The sequence below is a fragment of the Nymphalis io genome, chromosome 29 (assembly GCF_905147045.1).
Source record: "Nymphalis io chromosome 29, ilAglIoxx1.1, whole genome shotgun sequence".
In the NCBI taxonomy this organism is placed as follows: Eukaryota; Metazoa; Arthropoda; class Insecta; order Lepidoptera; family Nymphalidae; genus Nymphalis; species Nymphalis io.
The window spans coordinates 8,010,966-8,033,596 of NC_065916.1; the positions used below are offsets into that span (position 1 = coordinate 8,010,966).

At 42.9% G+C, this 22,631-nt stretch overlaps 2 protein-coding genes across 2 annotated transcripts; one reads left to right on the forward strand and one right to left on the reverse strand.

The window, feature by feature from the left end:
• Positions 1–2,433: 2,433 nt before the first annotated feature.
• Positions 2,434–4,892, forward strand: LOC126779420 (uncharacterized). Its single transcript, XM_050503336.1, has 2 exons — positions 2,434–2,809; positions 4,543–4,892. Exons 1-2 carry the CDS (start codon positions 2,488–2,490, stop codon positions 4,890–4,892), a joined length of 672 nt encoding a protein of 223 aa, XP_050359293.1. The 5' UTR covers positions 2,434–2,487.
• Positions 4,893–10,071: 5,179 nt separating this feature from the next.
• Positions 10,072–12,000, reverse strand: LOC126779421 (uncharacterized). Its single transcript, XM_050503337.1, has one exon. The coding sequence runs from the start codon at positions 11,998–12,000 to the stop codon at positions 10,072–10,074; it is 1,929 nt and encodes a 642-aa protein (XP_050359294.1).
• Between the last annotated feature and the right edge of the window lie 10,631 nt (positions 12,001–22,631).

Consider the following 22,631-nt stretch of genomic DNA (forward strand, 5'->3'; position numbering starts at 1 on the left):
TATTGGAGGTTGAAATCCGTGAGCTCGAAGATGTGAGAATGGTAAGGGATTAATTTTAGGCGTTGATTGCTGTTTTAGTCCGTCCGTGCGTTGCTGTAAATATGTAACGTTTAATTCTTTTTGTGCATGTTTAAGGGCTTTTTCTTTTGTTAGTTATATAGTTCTATAGTTGTCTGTATATTCTCATGTAACGTAGCATATGTCATTATCGTACTGAAAAGTGTCTGACAATGGCTATAAAATTCTTGGAGTGTCCTATTTCCTTGTATGGCTAGCGAAAGGTTATCGTATAAGGCTGTTTCGTCTCGTTGGTCAGAGAAATTATTTATTACAGAAGTCCTTCTATCGAGCCAACTGTCCGGTACCCCATTAGAATTAATAGTAGCAGCGGCAGTTCCCGTGATTTTATTTAGTATCCCGTTTAATAAAAATAAGTTTGTTAATTCAGTACCGGGCGCACTATTTAAATAATCTTTTACTATTTGGTCACAAATATTAACAAATCTCGTAAGAACATTAGGGTTACCTTCAAATTCGGGCACAATTCTAAGGATTTATCTTCTTGGACAAGATTTGCGTAACTCTCCCTTTCGAAACATTATTATTTATCTATCGTAATAGTTTATATTTCAATATTACTGGCTTAACAGAGTTCGTTTTCTCGTGCTTCGTACGCAGACTTGCATGGTTGCTCTATAGGGCGAGGGCAGTCTCTGGCCAGATGTTCGCCGGCGCAGCGAACAAACTTTTGCTGTCTATGGCAGTTCGCTGAAGCTTGACCGAATGCTTGGCGGTGGTGGCATTGTGGTGGGTTTTTGCCACCTCTCCAGGCTTCTATTATCAGGCCTGGCATGCTTAGGAGTTCTGTAATTTTGTACAGTTCAATGAGCTCCTTCTCTCGCAGCTGCGCCAGCTTTTTTTTTTTTTATATGTCCGGGATGGCAAATGACAGGTGGAGTCACCTGATGGTAAGTGGTAGTAGAGTCCAAACGCGACGACGGTTGAACTAAAGTAAGTGCACAGCTGCACTAAAGTGTGTCTGCTTTATAGTTCGGTATTGCCTTGGCTCTTTCAGCAGGGAACCTATACCCTGCAGCGGGGCAATCACCTCTTCAGGAGGCGTGACGGCCAACTTGGCGCAATTATCGCACGTCGGTGGGTTTGTGATGGGCCTTGGGCAATCCCTGGCTAGGTGTTCGCCGGCGCAGCGAACACACCTCTGTTGCCTATGACAATTGGCCGAGGAATGGCCAAATGCCTGGCAACGGTGGCATTGAGGTGGGCTCTTCGCTTACCTCCAGGCCTCCACCAGCAAGCCGGGCATGCACAGAAGCTCGGTTAATTTGTATAAATTGTTGAGTTCCTGCTCCTTTAGGTGCGCCAACTGGACAAAGTAGGTGCACCCGTGCCGACTTCTTCCGCCTGGGATCGCCTTCGCGCTTTGTGCAGGGAACCCTAGACTGCACAGGGCGGTGATCACCTCTTCCGGGGGTGTGTCTAAGGGCAGCCCCCTAATGGCCACCTTGGTCGGTAGTTCCGCGGCTGGACTGTAGCAGAACCAGGATATTGATTTATCCTGACTCATAGCCTCCGTCAAGTGGCGCTGTATCACTCAGAACTCCTCCGCAGATCCGGGCAGGAAGCGCAGTCCCTTTCCTAGGGCGTGCGTTCGGGGCGCGTCCAAGCTTACCCTTCGGGGCGTGTCCAAGCTTACCCTTTAAGATCTCGAAATGCCTCGTCCAGTTCAGACATTCCGCCGTAATCGGCGGGTAGCTCGAACGAGGTGCAGTTCTCGGTGCTGGTACCGGTGCGGAGGCCCGGCTCCTGGGCGACGCTGGAGCGGCGGCGGTCGCCGCATAGGGGACCCCTGACGGCCCCGGTTGTGGCGATATCGGTTGAAAGGTTGTCTTCTCCGTTGATGGTAGGGCCGCGTAACTCGTCGAGTCGCGCGGCCAAGTGTCTTGCGACCCCCCCCCTCCAGCGGGGAGGGGGATCGCGGTGGTGGTAGCTGCGTCCCCGGTCCATCGGTGCTTGCATCGCCCGATATGGGCGATGCCGCGCGCGACGATGTCGCCGATTCCTGCGGCGACCCATACGGCGGTGGTGAAGGTAGCGGGGGGGAGACATCCGTCCTGGGACGCTTGTCCTCCCCTTCCATCGACTCCGGGGAAGATTGTGGCCTCGGGCGCTTAGCACCTTCTGCGCCTGTTGTAGACTCAGCTACAACGGCGGCGAAGTCAACTTCAGCAGCACGGTGCTCCTCTTCTCCCCCGGTTTCCGCATGCACGATGCGGATAGCGGGACGCGGGGTGGCGGCAGGGATGAGGGTGACGGGCACGGTCGAGTTGTCGAAGATGTCTCTCCGAACAACTGACCGTGGAATGCCCGACCTACCTCGGCCGCTCTTGCGTTGGTCTAAGGGGGGGGGGGCTTCACCCCCTTAAGACAGGATGGTGATATTGGTCCTTTACTGCTCGTTTCTATGGTATGCACGGGCACCACGACATTCAGTTTCCAGTCGAACGTATACACAGACTGCTGAGGAAGGGTAACTACGCGGAGCGCGTCGGTGTCGGTGCACCCGTATACCTGGCGGCCGTCATGGAATACCTCGCCGCTGAAGTTCTCGAGTTGGCCTGCAACGCTGCCCGCGACAACAAAAAGACTAGGATTATACCGAGACATCTTCAGTTAGCGATCCGTAACGACGTGGAGCTGAACAAGTTACTTTCGGGCGTGACGATCGCACAAGACGGCGTCCTCTCTAACATCCAAGCCGTTCTGCTGCCCAAGAAAACCGAGAAGAAGGCATAAACTGACGAAAAAAAAATTATGTACATATATAGATATTAAATATTTTAACAAAATAATAATATATAATATCGATTCGATTCACACACGAACGCAGTCTTCCTAATTAGTAGAAAAAAATAATAATCGAACTATATAATTATTTAAATTATTATTATATCAATAAGTAAAATATAATAAAAATAAGTGATTCGTTTCAAGATCGGAACGACGGACGATAGAGGGTGTCGAGGTAGGGGTATTTCGTTTAGTATAAGAACCGAATAACCCCTGAGCACACTGGGCTCGTTTCCGATTGTTCGATAACGTTCTGCGTTTATACGGCGCACCGTATGAGAGAGCGCTACGCTGGCCGAATGCGGGGTATACTTAAAAGAAAAATCAGCTGCTTAGTAGCCGACAGTTTTGGTTTAGCAGTTGAGCAGTGCACGCCACTACTCAGACTCGAGACTTTCCCATAAAACCACTGTGCTTCGGCAGGCTGTTTTACAACCGTGTTCCAACATGGCGGAATATCTCGCCTGCTCCAAATTTGCCATCACCGGAAGGAGAGGACCCAGTCGCGGTCCAAGTCCGGCGAGAAGCGAGACCGCTCGCGGTGCCACTGCCGTTCAGTGCGGTCCACCACCGGGCCTCACTAGTCACCATCGCTGCGAGTGGACCTACCGAGCCGTCCGCGCCCCTGTCTTTTGCTGCTTATATTAAGCAGCAAATATAAACAGGAGCTGTATCGACTGCAGACCAGCCAGCCAGAATGGAAATGCTGCAACAGTTAGGTACCCCAAATACTAACTATAATCTAAACCTCCCCCCCATCTACTGAACACAGGATAGAAGTTGAAGACATCCCGCCAAACACACTGAGACTACTCGACGTCTTGGGAAAAAGACGCCACTGCACTGAAAAGTAAGTGCAAGGAGCCTAGGACCGCGGAGACCGAGCCGCCGCCGAAGAAAGACTTCGCCAATGCTTTACGCACAAAGGCGCCAGCCCCGGTTGCAGAACCAACTACTGCAACAGCCACCACCGCTCCGGCTACGTTTTCAGCTACATTTTCAGCAGCGGAGAACAGTTCGCTAATGGCACCAGCAAACGCGTCCCCCGCTCGATGTTCGAGCACAGGGAAGAAGAAGCGGCGCAGCAAGAAGAAGAGCAAGACAAACAAGCCAGCCACTCCTGCTGCGAAATCCAGAGCGTCAAAGGAGACTGCTCCCAAATCAGCTGCCGCCCCCGCGCCTAGGTGTCGAGATGTGTTCAAATTATTTAAAAAAATATATTCAATCGTATTACGCACACGATTCACATTACAATTTAATTCTATTTATTATATTAGTAGATCTACTACTTATCACGTAATCATATTACCTTCTTATTAAAAATATACCTATTGATACAGAAAAACTTGTAATATATCTTAAGAATGATATCGTTTTTGTTGTTGTTTTTTTTTATTATAAATAATAATAATAATCATCGGTCGGTTAGAGTGAACGTGCGAGAGGGATAAAATAGCTTAGAGAAAGAGAGGGAGATAGCGATACGTCATCGCGGCGGTGGTTCACCGCCCCGTATTGAAGCGAGTAGTTACTGGTGTAAAAGGAGACGCCCGGACGCTAAAATTTTTATTCTATCCTTTACATCCCCTAGCCGGACGTGCGTACATTTTTTTGTTTTAATTTTGCTCTCTCTCGTTTCGTATTTATTCACCGTCGTTGGCTCGAGGATGGCTCGTTCTAAGCAGACAGCCCGAAAATCTACCGGTGGTAAGACGCCGCACAAGCAGCTCGCCATCAAGCTCGCTCGCAAGAGTGCTCCCGCCACGGGAGGAGTCAAGAAGCTTCATCGTTATAGACCCGGTAACGTAGTTCATCGTGAAATCCGTCGTTACCAGAAGAGCACGGAGCTTCTGATTCGCAAGCTGCCATTCCAGCGTCTGGTCCGTGAGATCGCTCAAGACTTCAAAACCGATCTCCGACTCCAGAGTTCGGCAGTTATGGCGCTCCAAGAAGCTAGCGAAGCTTACCTCATCGGTCTCTTCGAAGACACGAACTATATGAGATATAAGCAGACCCTATGCTGATATGATTATAAGATGTTGTATTAGTACATGCGCCATATCAATTCGATAGTTCAAAAACAAACTTAAAATAATCATTAAAGAGGTTGCAAATCTCTTTCCCATCACTCACGGTTTGATTTTTAAATTTCATAGTATTAGGTATATTGTTAATAGTTTTCTTTGGTTTGACAAAAGCCCAGAAAAATTTGCTATTGCGTTTAATTTTCAATTCACAGTCAGATATATATTTATCATAACATTCGACTTGGGCCCGTTTTTGACGCTCCCTTAACAAACTCAATGTTTCGTAATATGACAATATATTGTAAATCTTCCATTTTTTATGGATTTTAAGTTTTTCAGCAATAATTTTAATTAAGGCTTTAGAGTACCAAAAAGGATGTTGATGTCATATTTGACTATTTTAACAGGAACCAAATCAGAGATAATCGAATTAACGGTTTCGTAAAAAATATGTACAGCTTTAGTGATATCGCAGTCATTTAGTAAATCTAACCAGTCAACAGCAACCAAAGCATTATCAATTGTGTTATAATCCGCTAAGTGAAATAAGCGAATTGTACAAGGAGCATTAAATTAGGCTCAAATTAGGAATGGAGTTAAATTACCTAAGATTTGTAAAATTTTAAAAATTATATAATGTACTAATCCAATCATTATCTTCGAAAAAGTTGCTAATATTCATAGAGTTACCTAATTATTCCCACAAGGCAGAGGAGATATTAAAATCACCCTTTATCAAAACATGGGCATTAGGTTGGCTAAGAATCTCATTGGAAATTAATTCAATGAAATCCGAGAGCACTTCACATTGATATTTACCGTGAGGGAAATAACAACAATAAATATGTAACAATTTAGATAAAGGAGCTGGCGAAAGGACAATGGAGACTTTAATTATATCGGCAGCCATGTTCACTGAGAGGATGTTGGAATGGAATTTGACTGAGAGATTAGATTTCAATGCCACTAAGACGCCACCAGAGGGCCATCTCGGCTTGTAACCGATGATCGTGGGTTCAAACCTGGGCAAGCACCACTGAATTTTCATGTGCTTAATTTGTGATTATAATTCATCTCGTGCTTTACGGTGAAGGAAAACATCGTGAGGAAACCTGCATGTGTCTAATTTCACTGAAGTTCTGCCACATGTGAATTCTACCAACCCGCATTGGAGCAGCGTGGTGGAATAAGCTCCCAAACCTTCTCCTCAAAAAGAGGAGAGGAGGCCTTTAACCCAGCAGTGGGACATTCACAGGCTGTTACGGTTACGGGTACGGTAAGACGCCACCTCTCATTTTATCTCCACGCGAGTTATAGTCCCGATCAGTTTTGTACACGTTATAACTCAAATCAAACAATTCCGCATTAAAAATACCTTTATGCAGTCAAGTTTCACTGAGGCAAATAATATCGCAAGAGTGACTAGTCTGAATTAATTTTCGGTAAAATGTTTTGTTTTAGTTCGTAATCCACGCACATTTTGATAGAAAATAGTACCTTTAGTCATAACTACAGTAAGCATATCGTACATATTTTACATAATGTTGATAAACTATTAAGAGATATAATATAATAATAATCATCGAACACATAAAGAGATAAGAAGAGAGATGACGAAGGCAAATAAAAATTAAATATTCGATTCAAGTTCCCAGATAATAATATATTACAGATAGCCAGTAATAGATTATAAAAAAGAGTAAGAAAATAATAAAATGATGAACCATCTATGTCCACAATCCATTCACACAATAAATATAAGATTAAACAAATAACTATTCCTGCCGTACATAAAATTCGAACAAAAATGTTAACAAGAAATACAATAGTACCTGCGTATTTTTTTTTAAACCACTAGGCCTAATAATGTGTATGATAGGACTAGAGTCATTGCGACGAGCCATTATGCAACAATTTTTTACCCAAACACATTGAAAGCTTTTTTCTTTGGCAGTTTTTTTTACACTTCTTAACAATTCTCTATTGGCACTGGTTAGATGGTCGTTTAAATATATCTGATTATAATTAAAGTTAAATCCAATATCGTGACATTTAAGCCTTTTTAGCTTGGACAAGAAAATAATCTTTTTTCCAGAGGCACAGGAATCTAACAACAATAGGCTTAGTCTTTTTATTTTCTTTATCTTTTGAAGCCACCCTGGTTATGAAGTCTATTGATATCAAATAAAAAAAAATAAGTTGAATCTCGGTTTTATCAGATATTTCTTCCAAAATTATAAAAAGTTTTTCGTTTTTTTTTTCAGAAACACCATAATTTTCAATGTTAGATTGCTCACCCATTGCTCACGGGTGTTATTTTCGGTAAAAATATAATCTAAGGAAATCTTTAGACTTCCAATCTCTGCGGTTTGGTTAGCGAGTCGTTTTAAATTTGTCTCACATTCATCGTCATCAAATTTAGCGTTAGTAAATTCCATATACTCTTTTAAACTACAGACTTCATCTCTCAAAGATTTTAATTCATTTTGTAGTGGCACAATTGACGTTCTAAATTCATCCTTTAGACTAGAAATATAGTTATGTTTTCCAGTAATCCAACAACAAAATGCAACGATGCAGTTTTAGGTTTTTATTGTAAATGTTCTTCGTGGTAACTAGATACTCGAATATGAATATATCTTATACGAAAATAACAAATATAATAATAAATATTTATCTTATAAGAGATCAAATTACTTAGGAAGATGGAAGAAATCACATAATTTACTAACAAAAATCACATATTCAAGTATCAAACTCTGGCCCAGCACAGTCATTATGTGCTCAGAGCTAGCACATTAAACATCTGACCCACAATTCTCCGGCTTCGTTTTCGGAAAAAAGTGCCTGACATAACATACACGCTGCATCGACAGTGTCAGGAGCCTCTCTTCCTATAGGGGCATCTGGTTTACTATCTGAATCAAATTGGATATCTTCTTGACCTTCACTTTCGTCCCTGGTCTTGGCTTTCTCATTTCCTATACTTCTTTTCTTTTGCTTGGGTTTCTTATCTTTTGTTTTATTTTCTTTTTCAATTTTCTTCTTATTTGTTTCAATAAGGTTATTTTTATATGGAGAAGTTATAACCGATCCCACAGCAGCTTTTCTACCTCTATTAGATGTCTTTCTGACTTTTTTTGGCACGGGACTTATGTCATAAGGAGATACTAGATCTGGACTGCTACGATCAATCCGGAAGACGAATGTTGATATAAGTTGGTTCATGTCCAGTTCCAGAAGTTCTTCTGTTTGAGTCTCAGACCTAGATCTCAAGTCCGGTGATTCGTTCGAAATCAAATTCTCATAATTATGAATAGAAGTCAATGGTGAAAGGATTCCCCCTTTCACTTGGAATGTTAGTTGATGACTCTTCATTATTGCGAGTAGATTTTTTCGGAGTAATATCTGTGCATCCATCTTTGACAGCATTTTTTTCCGCTGCAAGAAAATCTGCATCGCTGAATATGGTTTTATTCAATGGCTAAAGTCCTGTAACGCGAAACCTGTTTGCTGCAATTTCGCCTATTTGCACTTTCATGTAAGCTCATCCAAATAACTCTACAATGTCAAAAGGGCTCAGTGCTCTGTTGTTGTTTCTGATTCAGGTTCGTATTTCTTCACAATAGTAAACTTTCAATGACCCCATAAACGTCTTGTCCAACGGTTGCAGCTTGTGAGTTGTGTAAGATGGTAGAGATATCTAGAGACAATATCAACATTATTCTCTCTAGACAAGTCTATTACATCAATGTTTCGGGTGTGCCTGAAGTGTCCATCTAATATCAGTAAAACTCTTGAGCCTGGTGTTGCGTGTGTATGCTTTATGAAGTGTTTGAACCAATCTGTAAAAATATTCCTTTGGATCCAGCCTGATAGTTGTGCAACTCATTTAGTTCCAGGAGAACAACCTCTAGTCAGTTGTAAGTTCATATTTTTTCTTGGGGAAATTATAAACGGAGGTAAAAAATGGCCGGTGGCATTCATTCATACTACAATTGTAACCAGGGAACCCCTCTCAGCTGATGTTAGTGATGCTATCTGCGTGTTTCCTCGGCGTCCAATTACTTCTGGAATTTTACTTTGGACAACTGTCAGGCCGGTTTCATCAACGTTGTAGACACGATCTGGTGAATAGTAATTTTTCTCGCACATCTCTTCCAGTAGTTGAAATAAATTGTCCAAGTTTTCTTTATTAAAGCCGAACGCTCTTGCAAATGACGTTCCCGTAAGCCTCCTAATTGACAGTTTGTCTTATGGCTTTAATCATTTGATCTTTATCCCAAGTTTTCCTTGGTTCTTTTGATTGTGTTTGCGCCATTCTGAAAAAAATATAAGTAGGTACCTTTAGAACCACATAACCAACCATCTAAAATACCACATGAATATGGACCATATACCCATATTCAGGGCCATAGTCATAGCCCATAGTCGAAATTCTTAACTGAAATCAACTTAATCGTGTACTTCACAAATAATATATAGCAAGAAATAAATCGACCGAAAATCGTAAAATAAAACTTATATTCTGCAATAAAACACATAGTTACAGTATTAAGACCTAATTTTCATTAATTAAATAACATAGTTCACAAGTTCGACAGCAGCAACACAAGTATGGCCGACACTGGCGACATAGGATGTACCAGGCCCAATCAAAAAGACATGGTGCTCGCAGTGCTGGATCTCTCCCCGGAAGGGAAGAAGATTTTCGATGTACGGTCAATAGGCCACCTGTCCGGCATTGCCACGGGCTGCTCGTGGTATATGCGTAACGTAGATCTACATAAAGACTTCAAACTAGAATTAATAATCGCGAAGTTGATACAAAGCTTACGGGCCAGTTCGATCAGATTTAATTACGTTCGACTACTGTTAATAATATATTTTATTATGTCGAATACTAAATGCCGTCATATTGAAGTCGCGCTGGAGGGCGATTGTGACCACAATGGGTAGGTGTTGTGTGTTGAGGTCGCGGCGGTACCTCTGAATGGGCAGCCCCGGGGAGAGACTTCATCTCGCCGATACACGAAGAAATTCGGGATTCGGAGCTCGATCTCAGTCGAGAGCTTCGTCTCGCCCAGGAGGATTACGTGAATATCCTGCGACTGGGCGAGTAGGGTCAGCTCCCGGATATGGCCACGTATGCCACCTGGGTTCCAATATAGTATTCTCAGCTGGAATTGAGCTTCGCAAGAGCGGCTATTCCAGCTGAGATGGCAGGTATTATGTCCTGGCCCTGTGTATAGGCGACCAGGATCGCCGTCAGTGCCTCCATGAAGACCCGGACGATGATGGTGGTGTCCAGGCCTTTCGCACTGGCCGAGGTTGTCATCTGCACAGGGGGAGGCACTTCTTGCCTCACCACCGGCCGCGTGGCGGCAGCCGGAGCGGACTTTGGCTCCGTCGCTGCCTTCCTGGGCTGCGGCGTCGATGCCGCCGCAGGCTCAGTCCTGGGAGGCCTAGCTGCCCTCTTCCTTCTCTTCTTTCTGCTAGGCACCTTTATAGGCTGGTCCCTGGCCGTCGGCTGGTTGGCTGGAGGCGCCAAAGTTGTTGGGGGCGCAAGCTTGGCTCGCACCTCCGTGGCTTTCTTCGCAGGGGGTGGCTGCTTCGTTCGCTGGTCGACTACTATCGTCGCTTTAGGTTCTGCGACGATAGGGCGACCGACCACCTGCTTAGGTGCTACCGGGGGGACACGCTCCCTGTCCCCCTTTGGCTGTGCTCTCGGTCCGTTCGGGTGAGGGGCGGGCACGTTAATGCCCCTCCTTCGTGCTTCTTTCTTAAAGACCGGGCACCTCCGGTCCTTTGCTGTATGCGCCTTAGCGCAGTTTGCGCACGTCGGTGGTTCAGAAAGAGGTCTCGGGCAGTCCCGTGCCAGATGTTCGCCGGCGCAGTGAACACACTTTTGTTGCCTATGGCAATTGGCCGAGGAGTGGCCAAATGCCTGGCAGCGGTGACATTGAGGCGGGCTCGTCGCGCCTCTCCAGGCTTCAATCAGCAGGCCGGGCATGCACAGGAGCTCAGTAGTCTTGTATAGTGACCTGAGCTCCTGCTCCTTCAGGTGCACCAGCTGGACGAAGTAGGTGCACCCATGTCGACCTCTTCCGCCTGGGATCGCCTTCGCGCTCTGCGCAGGGAACCCTAAACTGCGCAGGGCGGCGATCACCTCTTCCGGGGGTGTGTCGAGTGGCAGCCCCCTAATGGCCACCTTGGTTGGCAGTTCCGCGGCTGGGCTATAGCAGAACCAGGATATAGTCTTATCCTGGTTCATAGCCTCAGTCAGATGGCGCTGGATGACCCGAAATTCCTCCGCGGATCCGGGCAAGAAGCGCACTCCCTTTCCCAAAGGGCGTGCGTTCGGGGCGTGTCCTAGTTTGTTTTTAAGCACCTCGAAGTGCCTCGTCCAGTTCGGTAGGCGTTCCGCCGTGATCGGCGGGTAGCTAGAACGAGGCGTCGCTCTTGGGGCTGGTACCGGTGCAGGGGCTCGACTCCTGGGCGACGCTGGAGCGGCAGCGGCCGCCGCATAGGTGACCCCTGACGGCCCCGGTTGCGGTGAAGTGGGACGGGAGGCTGTCCTCTCCTCGACCGTCGATGGCAGTGCCGCGTAGCTCGTCGAGTCACGCGGCCAGGTGTCTTGCGACCCCCCCTCCATTGGGGAGGGGGATCGCGGCGGTGGTAATTCTTTTGGCCGTCCTTTTTCGCTTGCTTCGCCCGTTGTAGGCGATGCCGCGCGCGATGAGGATGCCGAATCCTGCGGCGATCCGTACGGCGGTGATGCAGTGGAAACTTCGGTCTTGGGGCGCTTGTCCTCCCCTTCCATTGACTCCGGCGAAGAGTCCGGTCTCGGGCGCTTGGCTCCTTCCGCGCCTGCTGTAGACTCAGCTACAGTGGCGGCGAAGTCTGCTTCAGCAGCCCGGTGGACGTCCTCTCCACCGGTTTCAGCATGCATTATGCGTATACGCGGGCCGGCGGCGGGGGTGAGGGCGACAGGCACGGTCAAGTTGTCGAAGATGTCTCTTCGAACAACTGACCGCGCGATGCCGGACCTGCCTCGGCCACGCTTGCGTTGGTCTAAGGGGGGGGGGCTCCCCCCTTCAGACATGATGGTGGTGTCGGATTGCTGCTCTTGATGTGTATGCACGGGCACCACGACCTCGGCGCGTGCAACCAAGCCAGGTGAGACCCCTAGGGGAGGCCCAGCTAAGCGCCCGCGAGCGGAAGTTCGGTCCGTGCACACCGGTATCTCTGTTCTTCAGCTTTCCTTGGTTTCGTTGATCCTGCAGGATTTTTTGATAACCAAAAAAGTGCAGGATCTATTCGTGCGCTTCTCTTCACTTGAGCAGGCAGACTCCTGGCAACTAGCACCGGCCGTTTCCTCAAGCCGACGTCGGAGGACGCGGCGAGTACAACTGGCACCGGAGGGGGTCGTTGCGGGGAGCGGGGGATGTTCGATCGGAGAGATGGCACGTCTTACATATACAATAATCTCACCGAACACAATATGAGAATATTCAGAGAATACCCTCGATATATATATTCGATTCGATATATTATATATATAAGAGCAATGAACTATTACTAAGTAAAAATAGTTTATTGCAAGTGAAGATAGATGGCAGCTTATGTATAATATTTAACGTAAATTATTATTGTCACGTACCAATACTATATTGGTTGTTTTGATGGTGTTATTTACCATATTATAAAATATTAATTTTATATTATATTAATAAGTAACAGAACAAACGACCTACTAACAATATTATCAAATAGGATTAAAAAACTATTCAATGTACAAAGTTTGTACATTGGATAGTTTTGTTTTACTCTATTTTCGATTCAATATTCATTTTCTATTATTATTTATTATTATATTTTTATTTTACATTTCCTCTCGTATGAGGTAATAAAAACCTCAACACACGGGCCGTAGCCAAGCGCGAGTAGGGTCTAGGTGATTGTATAGGAAGATGAGATAGACGAAGTCGTAAGGAACTTGCGAGTGAGGCGGCATGTGTTCAGGATGATTGCCTTTTGGAGTAAATTTTGAGTATTTTGAGGAACCTGTAACATATCAAGGCTACTTTGTAGGCTTTTAGGTACGACTCCAATTGCTGATATGACAATGGGAACAAAATGGATGGTGTTTGCTCGCCACTGACGTTTCAATTCGATTGCTAGATCTTGGTAGTTACTGAGCTTTTCCGAAATTGTCGACTGTATGTTATGGGTGTTAGGAATAGCTATATCAATTAGATAAATAGTTTTGTTAATTTTGTCATGAAATGTGATATCTGGTCTATTGAAATGTATTGTTTTATCTGTGATTATAGTTCTGTCCCAGTATATCCTGTAACTTTTATTTTCTAGTATAGTGTTGGGTTTGCATTTATAATATGGACTCTTCTTTTTTATAAAACCATGTTTATGTGCGAGATGTTGATGTATGATGGCGCTCACTTGGTCGTGTCGATGTTTATAGTCAGTTTGCGCAAGGACTCTGCAGGCGGAAGTTATGTGTTGAATGGTTTCAGGATTAGAATGACAGTGCCGGCATGTATCTGATTGGGTATTAAGTGTGCGTATTATGTGTTTCTGGTAGTTCCGGGTGTCGATGATGGTCCTGAATTGCCAACATAAAGGCTTCAGTTTCAGGAAAGAGTTCACCACGCCTCAGCCAAGCGTTTGACGCTGCTTTGTCAACATATGATTGCTGTAAGTCATGGCGATGTCTTCCATGAAGGGATTTCTGTTGCCATGAGGCAATTTTTTCATTAATGTCGGTAATACGTTCATTTCTTTGTAGGTTTTGATCTTTAAGGTTTAGAGGGGTAAAGTGTTTGTCTGCGAGTGTTACTGTTTTATGCAGTGGAGAGTGTTTCGAGCGTTGATGAAAATAGTGTCTAAGAGATATGATTTGTTTGTTGTGTAGATTGACTACATCTATTAAGCCTCGTCCACGTTCACCTCTGGGAAGGGTCATTCTCTGTACGCAAGATCAAGGATGATGTTTTCGGTGGGCAGTTAGAGAAGTGTTAATGATACGTTGAAGGTTGAGGAGTTCACATTGAGACCATTTAATTATGCCGAAAGAATAAGTAAGTACCGGAATCTCGTAACTATTTATTGCTTTAAACAAATTGCGGGAGTTGAGTTGAGACCGGAATAAAATATTTAAACGATGTCTGAATTTAGTTTTAAGTCTATCTTTTGCTCCTTTTTGATATATCTGCCTAGCTTTTTCAAAACCTAAGTATTTGTAGGTAGTGTACAGTTCTAGAGATTCAATAATCTCTCCTGATTCTAAGATGTAACTATTTGGGATGATTTTTCCATTTTTGACCGAAAATGTCTTACACTTGTCTATCCCAAACTCCATGTGAATGTCGCTTGAGAAAGTTTGGGTGATATCTGCAAGATGATGTAATGATGCTATTGTGCTACTGTATAATTTAATGTCATCCATGTACATACATGAGGTGTGTAAGAGTAGTTTCTGTATTTGGTGCGGTGATAGAGTAACCGAGATTTCATTTGTTCAGCATATGGGAGAGAGGGTTTAGCGCAAGACAAAACCACAGCGGGCTAAGGGCGTCTCCCTGAAAGATACCTCGGCGTATTGGGATTTCAGCCGTTTCGGTTTTAACCTGTCCTGCGATTTTAAGCTTAGTTTTCCAGTTTTGCATAGAACTTTCAAGAAAAAAAATAAGCTGTGGGTGAACTTTATAGTATTGCAGTACGTAAAGAAGCCAACGGAGACGGATTATAGAAAAGCTTTTGCGATTATAGAAAGTCAAAAGCTTTTCTATAATCTATATACAGGGTATTAATATTTTTTTCCTAGACGTAGCATGTTTCATGGCTATTGTGTCTATTACAAGCTGTTCCTTGCAACCTTGTCTACTTTTTCGGCATCCTTTTTGTTCTTCGGCAAGAATATTGTTAGTTACAATGTGTTCGTGTAGTATTTCAGCAATACATCCTGTAAGTATTTTCTAAATTGTTTGTAGGCAGGTAATTGGACGACATTTAGCTGGATTTTGATGGTCGGTGTCTTTCGGTATCATGTACGTGAGGCCCTGTGTGACGAAGTGTGGCATTATGTTAGGTGTTTGAATAAAGTCGTTGATGTGAAAAGTGTGTGTTCTGTGACTTTCTAAGAGTGCAATTTAAATATCTTTTCAACCTACTAGATGCGGCATTTAGTTTTTTGTTTGAGGGTGTCAAGGAAATGTTCATTGTTTGTGTTAGGTATGTAGATAAAATTAGTAAATTTGTATCATCGCCCATGGGGTCGGCTGTAACTTCTACGTTGTGAGTCCGCCTGTTCAACTCACAACGACCGGCTGTAACACTTTTACTGGTGAGTACCCGCCTGCTCAGCTCCTCACCACCGATGGTTCGCATGCTGTAGCATCCAGCATCGGCTTCAGATGCGCCCCGGCGCACCCCGGGAAGCGGCCGTAAGTTGTAGATTCTTTTATTCATCTCCATTTGGGTTTGGGACCGTTAGTTGAGAAAGACGTAGCCAAGGTTTAAGTGGCTATTAAATGTTGTGTATCTCCTGTTCTACTTATTTAACAGGGTAAACTCAAGTCTAAGAGACCTTTCATGTCTTCTCATAAGCCCCCCTACCACGGATGCCTCTTTTGCCTTCTGAGGATGCCTCTTCATAAAATTGTTACATCAGTGTTTTCCGGCTAGTAATTTTACATGGTCAAACTTATGAGGGAGGTTATTTAGGTCTGCAAATTGGTAGGCTAATCTGCGAATTTTCTTATCGTCTATGTATAGTATAGTTTGCTACATTTTATAACATAGTCTACGAGTTCTGCTCATCCGTAAATAATGGTTCTATACCAGTTCTTGGTTGTTTTATTTAAAGCCTTCTTTAAAAGATCGAAAATTGTAGTTTTTCAGACTGAATAAGTTTCTGCTGTTTTGCTAATGTTTAATCTAATGTTTTTAATATAGTCCTTAGATTTTTAGAGATCTTCTAGTTTATAAAAAAATATAAATATTGCGATTAGTTATTGACAATTAGTAGTTGAAATATATGGACCGTTTATTTTGAAAGTGGTGTAAGTCCATTTTCTTTTGTTTCGAGAAAATTAAAGGTTACTATATTTGTTGATTTAAAAATACAGGCAAATCATATAAGGTCTGGCATTGTTTCTATTGTTTTATCAACATTTAATTTGTTTATATAAATTTGTTTTTGGCTAATTAGACTACGATAACACATATTTATGTGCTGTAAATGGACTACTTACACCACTTTCAAAATTATACAATTGTAAAAATCGTTTAATTTCAATTTTGAAAAATCAAATATCGCTTAAAATATCATTCATTTTAATATAATTTTGTTTACAAATACGCATAACAACACATAAAATTTTATTTTAGACGGCAATTACATTGTCATTACAAGATACTGATTACAAGAATTTACTTATTCTCTGCATGTGGTAGTGTTTCAAAATATGCATGATGCACCGGAGGTATATAGGGTAGTAGCTGCTTCATGTCTTTATATTTTTCGTACGTAATATGTCTGGCATTTCGGTACAAAGGCTCCAGGGCGATTTTTTCCAATTTTAACGGTCTTCCAGGACGTAGAGGTAATAAATTGATAATTTTAAATTCTGCGTCCGTCATCGTTGTTTTATAAAAAATGGTATATGGTGCAATTTTGAGGAACCTCAATCAACATATTTGCAACCAATTGACCTGTTCCCCTTTAGTATTATTTTTTATCTGTTTTTTAATTGCATTTTGGAGATTTTTTGTTGAAATCCCGTTTCATTTCGTATAAAATGAATTTATCCTGTTTTCTACATTGTGCTATTACATATTGTGGTGTATACACAAAATTCATTTTTCTCAATGCCATTTCTATGATGCCAAAATCTGCATCGTTCGGAAGGTATGAATGCCCCGAGAGTAAAAATTTGTGGTCAATTATCTCAATGCTATTTTCTGACTGGACAACCTTCAATCACATCAAGTCATTTGTAAATTTCGATTTTGCCCAGTACACATGTCATTGTAGGCAATAACATGGCTTTGGGTCTTTTCATTTTCTAAGTGCTTCAAACAGCATGAAGCCACCTCTTGCGATCCCCTAGAAGCAATGGTTTCGTCCCACACGTACATATTAACTTTATTATTGTGTAAATTGTGAAAACCCTCGTTTAAGACGTACATATTTCGTTTGTAATATGCCATTAATGACAGACTATTTCGGATATGGTAAGGCTTTTTGTAAATCAAAAGTGAAAGCAAAGCATTTATCTGGATTTTCTGATGCTAGAATTTTATCCTCTTGTAATGCTTTTTTTGATAATTCAGCATTTTGCAAGTGAACGTCATGTCTTTCTACAAGAATCATTTTTTCGTCGTCATCAGTTGTAGTCTTAATTTTCATGTTTAGGATATCGGATTTCGCACAGGTATCTTTACTCGGCAAATGGAAGCGTAACTTAAAATCTCGTTTAAAGATTTTCCTGTATGTCCATTCATTAACTGAGCTCAAGTTGTTTTCCTTGCATTTTTCCAAATATAAACTATACATTTTTGTTATATTTAATTCCGGATTTAAAAACATTCGTTCTGAATTTTGCGATCGTGTGTAATGACTTTCAAATATCGGAAAGCTTTTTATGTGGTCTATCACTGTATTCGTCAGTAGCTCACTAGTTCTTCTGCAAGAGCCATCCATTTTACCACGCATATCATTCGGAATGTTCTCATGCGATTTTAGGATACGATCAATTCGTCCAGTAGATATTTGAAAAGTATTAGTAAAAAACTTCTTACATACTAAAATGTCTCCACCAGAAGTGACTAGGTAAAATTTATAAGCATATACTCTTTTAGTGCCCGAATTCTATTGACAGATTTTCGTTGAACACTACCATATAAAAATACATTTTGCTTATTAAAATCACCTATATTCCAGAACTTATCAAAAATTTCCACTACGTAATACGTTGTGCTTCATTAATACGTTCTATACATTTCTTCGAACAATTACAATTTTTGTATTCAAATTGTTTTGCAGGAATGAATTTTCCTCTTTTTGTATAGTACTTTTGTCCATTATTTCGCTTAATTTTGCTTATTTGTTGCAAATATTTTTCTTTATTTTGTTTTGCAGAATCCGTGTTCTCAATAACAGTATCTTCATGTGATGAAGATTCTACCTCTATAATTCTTCTTCTCTTTGTTCGATTCGTTAATTTGTTATTCCTAGCGGAATTATTTTAATCCTCTCAATCTAAGATTATTCTTCTGTTTATATTCATGGGCTTTATTACCTATATCACTATCTGATGTTAATATGAAGTTAGCCATTTTAACAAAAAAATAGAATAACTAACCTAAATTAGCACCTCTTGACACGTAATCCTATAAATATTATAAGTCTGAAAGTTTGTAAGTTTTTTTTTTTTGGGTAAAGGTATCGCCAAAAGTACGTAATAGATTGGTTTTAAATTTAATACACAGCTAGAGTATGAATTGGAATAGTACAAAGGCTACATTTTATTTAAAAATTCAACTCCTAAATAATATAAAATTAGAATCAATCAATGGTCCTCCTGGCTGGCCTAGGCCAGTCTGGGTACGGGCCTCGGGGTTGCCCCCCCTACCCGGGATGGTCCTCCCCGACGGTTCAACCGTCGTGTCACTTTATTTTGGCCCAGAGGGCCAGGGTCGTTATGACCCGGTGGCTGTAAGTCCTTAATGATTTTCCTCTTTTATGGGTGATGTCATCCTACCGTGTCTCCAGATCGTCGTCGTTCTCTTCACCGATGCCCGCATCGGCGCTGATGGTCGGCGACAGTAGGAGCTCACGAGGTAACGGACGCCCCTCCGGTGGTCTGGCATGAAGCGGTGCTATACCGTGGAGGTGTACGCTCGCACTGCTGTCCGCCTTTGCGAATAGTGTGCGAGCGAGCTTGCGGACGAACTCCTCCACGGTGGGCGTCCTAGTGTCTCGGTGGATGACGTCGTTCCTGACGTACCTCGGAGCTCCTACAATCATTCGCAGGCATCGGTTTTGTTGGTTTGTTGTTTTGTTTCTGAATCCTCCGCTTCTGCTACGCTGAGCAGAGTGCGTACCAGGCGGGGGCCGCATATGTCAGGCGCGAGTGGACGTAGACACCGTAGACCCTCAGTCTGGTCTTCATTGGAAGGCGCGATGTGAAGAGGGTGTGCAACTTAGACCGGGCAGCCGCGGCATGACTCACCACCTTATTAACGGTGGGTATCATGCGCAGCCTGCGGTCCAAGTGACACCCCAAGTAACAGACTGAGGTCTGCCACTCCACGTCCTGGCCTCGGAAGGTGAGCCGACGCATCGGCTTGTCAGCACCGACAAGTAGAGCGGCCGTCACTTGTCTAGCCATTCCGGAATCAGATCCAACAAGCGCTGCATCTTGTTGATTGCGACGATCTGGTGATAGGACGACGAGAAGAACGCACTGTCGTCCGCGTACAGGGCCAGCAATACGTCTTCACCCTCTCGCAGATGGTCGCGGAGGGTGGGGATGTCGTCCGTGTACACCGCGTATAAACGCGGCGACAGGCAGCTACCCTGGGGTACTACGGCTCGAATGGGGCGCGGTTGGGAATCCGCGCCTTCCACCGAGACATAGAAGCTACGGCCTTTCAGGAATGACGCCACTACTCGCACATACGCGAGAGGCGCCGAGGTATTCAGGAGCTTAGCCAGGAGTCCGGCATGCCACACCCGGTCGAAGGCCTTCTCCATATCGAGAAAGACCCCAACGGTGGGATGCCCTTTGTTTCGCTCACTGGCTAAGTGGTTTAGAACTCTCGCCAGCTGGAGCGTCGTTGAGTGGTCACTGCGGAATCCGAACTGCTCCTCGCGCAGGGGCAGGTATTAATGGTATTAATGGTTTGTGGTCGGTGAAAACTGTTATTTGTCGTCCTTCTATCATGTTTCTAAAATGCAACATTGACATGTAAATAGCCGATAACTCTTTATCATAGGTACTGTATTTTTGCTGTGAGCCTGAAAGTTTATTTTTTTTAGAAATAACCTAATGGTAACCACTTATCATTTATCCTTTGTTGTAGTTCCGCACCGACTTATGTGATGCATTTGTCATTAAGGCTAAATGTCCTACGCTAGAGTGAAACAAGGTTACGGCGCTTTTAAGGCTATCCCTACATTGTTCGAATGCAGTAATGATTTGTTCGTCCCAACAGACTTATGTTTTGTCCTTTTTTTTAATTATATAAAAATTGGTTAAGTACTGCCTGATGTAATTCGGCGTGTGGAAGGTGCGCCATATAAAAGTTTATCATACCTAAAAATTTACGCAACTGTTCTACCGTTTCGGGCCTTTTATAGTCTGCGATTGCCCTTGTTCTTTCAGGCAATAGGCTGATGCCTTCCGGTGTAACCAAATGTCCTAAAAAATCAACATTTAACTGACCAAAAACGCATTTATATATTATTATATTTCTTTCTGGGGAACTACATAGTATAAACCGAAAGGGGTGCATAAACTAGTTTTCTCTATATCCTCTGCTGCTACCGCAAATTCATTGTAATTCCTAATTCGCTAAATACTTTAAATAGTATTCTAACGTGTTCTTTATTAATTTCCAAGGAATCTGACGCTGTGAGTATATCACCTATGTAACAGAAAAGTGTTGACTCACCGTTTTCGTTTGCACTGCCTATCCCTTTAATACTTGTTATTCCGTAAATCTTTGAAATGCTTGGGCGGCGCTTTTTAGACCAAAATTCTTTCTGGGGAACTAGTATAAACCGAAAGGGGTGCATAAACTAGTTTTCTCTATATCCTCTGCTGCTACCGCAAAATTGTGGTAGGCTCTATTAAATCTAGCCTCGTATAGTATTTCTTATTAAGCAACATATATGTAAAATCCTGAAGATGCGGTATCGGATAACGGTCCGGTTTTGTGATAGCGTTAAGCGTTCTATAATCGCCACATGGACGTAATTGCCCATCTTTTTTTAAGACAACATGTAACGGACTAGCCCATTCTCCTTCACCTGGTCTACAAACACCTAGTTCCTGCATTTTTTTGAAACTCTGCCTTTACTTTCTTATACCGGTCCGGCGGTAGTGACCTTGAACGCGCACAAACCGGGACACCGGATGTCAAGACGCCGAACACATCGCCCCGGTGGTCTGCGTTATGCAGTCGAGTTCTGCTGAACTTAGCTGATGCGACTTTGCGCTTTGTCTACTTAAGACGGTTTTGAAACCGTCGTCAATCTCCATGCACGCAGATGCATCATTAACCGCACCCGCACCGTGCACAACGCAGCAACCGCACGTCGCTCCGCAGTACGCAGCTCCCCGAAACGAACGACACACGAAACTAACACGACACTATCGACCACTTGTGCTGTAACAATATCGGTTCGGCGGTTAATGTTTCCGGAGCTTCATATACAACGGTCTTAGCCGTTGCTACGAAAATTCGAAAAATAAGAACTACTTGCAGACACAGACGACCGTCAAGCCGGCTGCCTGAATCGGAATTGTTGTTTGTTGTTGTAATACCGAAAGGAGAACCGCGATGTCGAACGCTTAAAATTTTTCACTAACAGGTATTGAATTCGACATTTCTGTAATGTAAAGTATTTTTTAAACGTACGTATTATAGAAATATGAAACGATACCTCTTGAGCCTATCGTACATACGAAAGTCGAACGCGTTGCTATTATACTCTCCTAACATTTAGTCCATCTCTTTTACAAACCTAAAATTCCTTCAAAAAAATTCTTTTCTTTTTTTTTCAGTCGAGTTCTGCATTCAGTGTTCACAGTTCCCCACACAGCGAGCGGTCTAGAAATCTGAAGTTCAGTAATCTTTACTAGTGGTAAACATGTCCCACGCTTTTCGTACTTACAAAATTCCACTTGTGTTACTCGATGTCTATGATTTGTTTGTATCAGACGACCATGGAATAAGTAAATTCTTTTACTTTACTTTTTATACTTTATTGTACACCATCAAAGAGATAAAAAAATACAAAACATTGATACAGCCTAAATAAAAGTAGCATACAATATTGGCGACCTTATCGCTAGATAGCGATCTCTTTCAGGCAACCAACGGTGTAATTAATAACTCATATGATATGAGGTATGTGGTGCTGTAATAATAAATAAAATAACATTAATCTATAATTAAAACAAACTCATTAATAAATGTAAATATAAAATACACTAATTATATAACAATAAATAAATATATATTATTGTATATTGTGTAATATTTAAGCAAAATTATTATTTTTCGGATTGTGTATTGCTGTTCCCGTTAGCCCTAGAAGGAAAACAGACGTCCCAAGTTGAAGTCGGGGTAAAAGATTGTGTGCAATTTAAACGTCATCATTTATACGCCTAAGCTTCGACGGGATGTAACGAATGAGAGTCATTGAACCCGCCGGCGGGGTCGGTGTGTGTTGTTTGTGTTCTCAACAGATATATGTTGGCAGCGGCGAACTAAGTCGAATTGATCGATACGACAGTTTGCATTTAACGTCGCTTATGTTAGCGAACGGAGCTTAATCCTACTTTTGTAGAAGTCATTTAAAGCATGTGTGTGGGGACTTGATAGCGCCATACGCCGTTGATGAGACCTGCATGAGCATGCAGGTCGCTTGGACTCTAACATGGGGACTATTCTGCGCCTCAGGTGTCTTAAAAGATATAT

Excerpts from the sequence above, each read along its gene's own strand:
- LOC126779420 (XM_050503336.1), top strand. The coding sequence starts at position 2,488 with ATGCACGGGCACCACGACATTCAGTTTCCAGTCGAACGTATACACAGA. Across the intron at positions 2,810-4,542 it reads CAAGAAAACCGAGAAGAAGG|GTTCTAAGCAGACAGCCCGA; the intron begins CATAAACTGACG and ends CGAGGATGGCTC.
- LOC126779421 (XM_050503337.1), bottom strand. The coding sequence starts at position 12,000 with ATGTCTGAAGGGGGGAGCCCCCCCCCCTTAGACCAACGCAAGCGTGGC.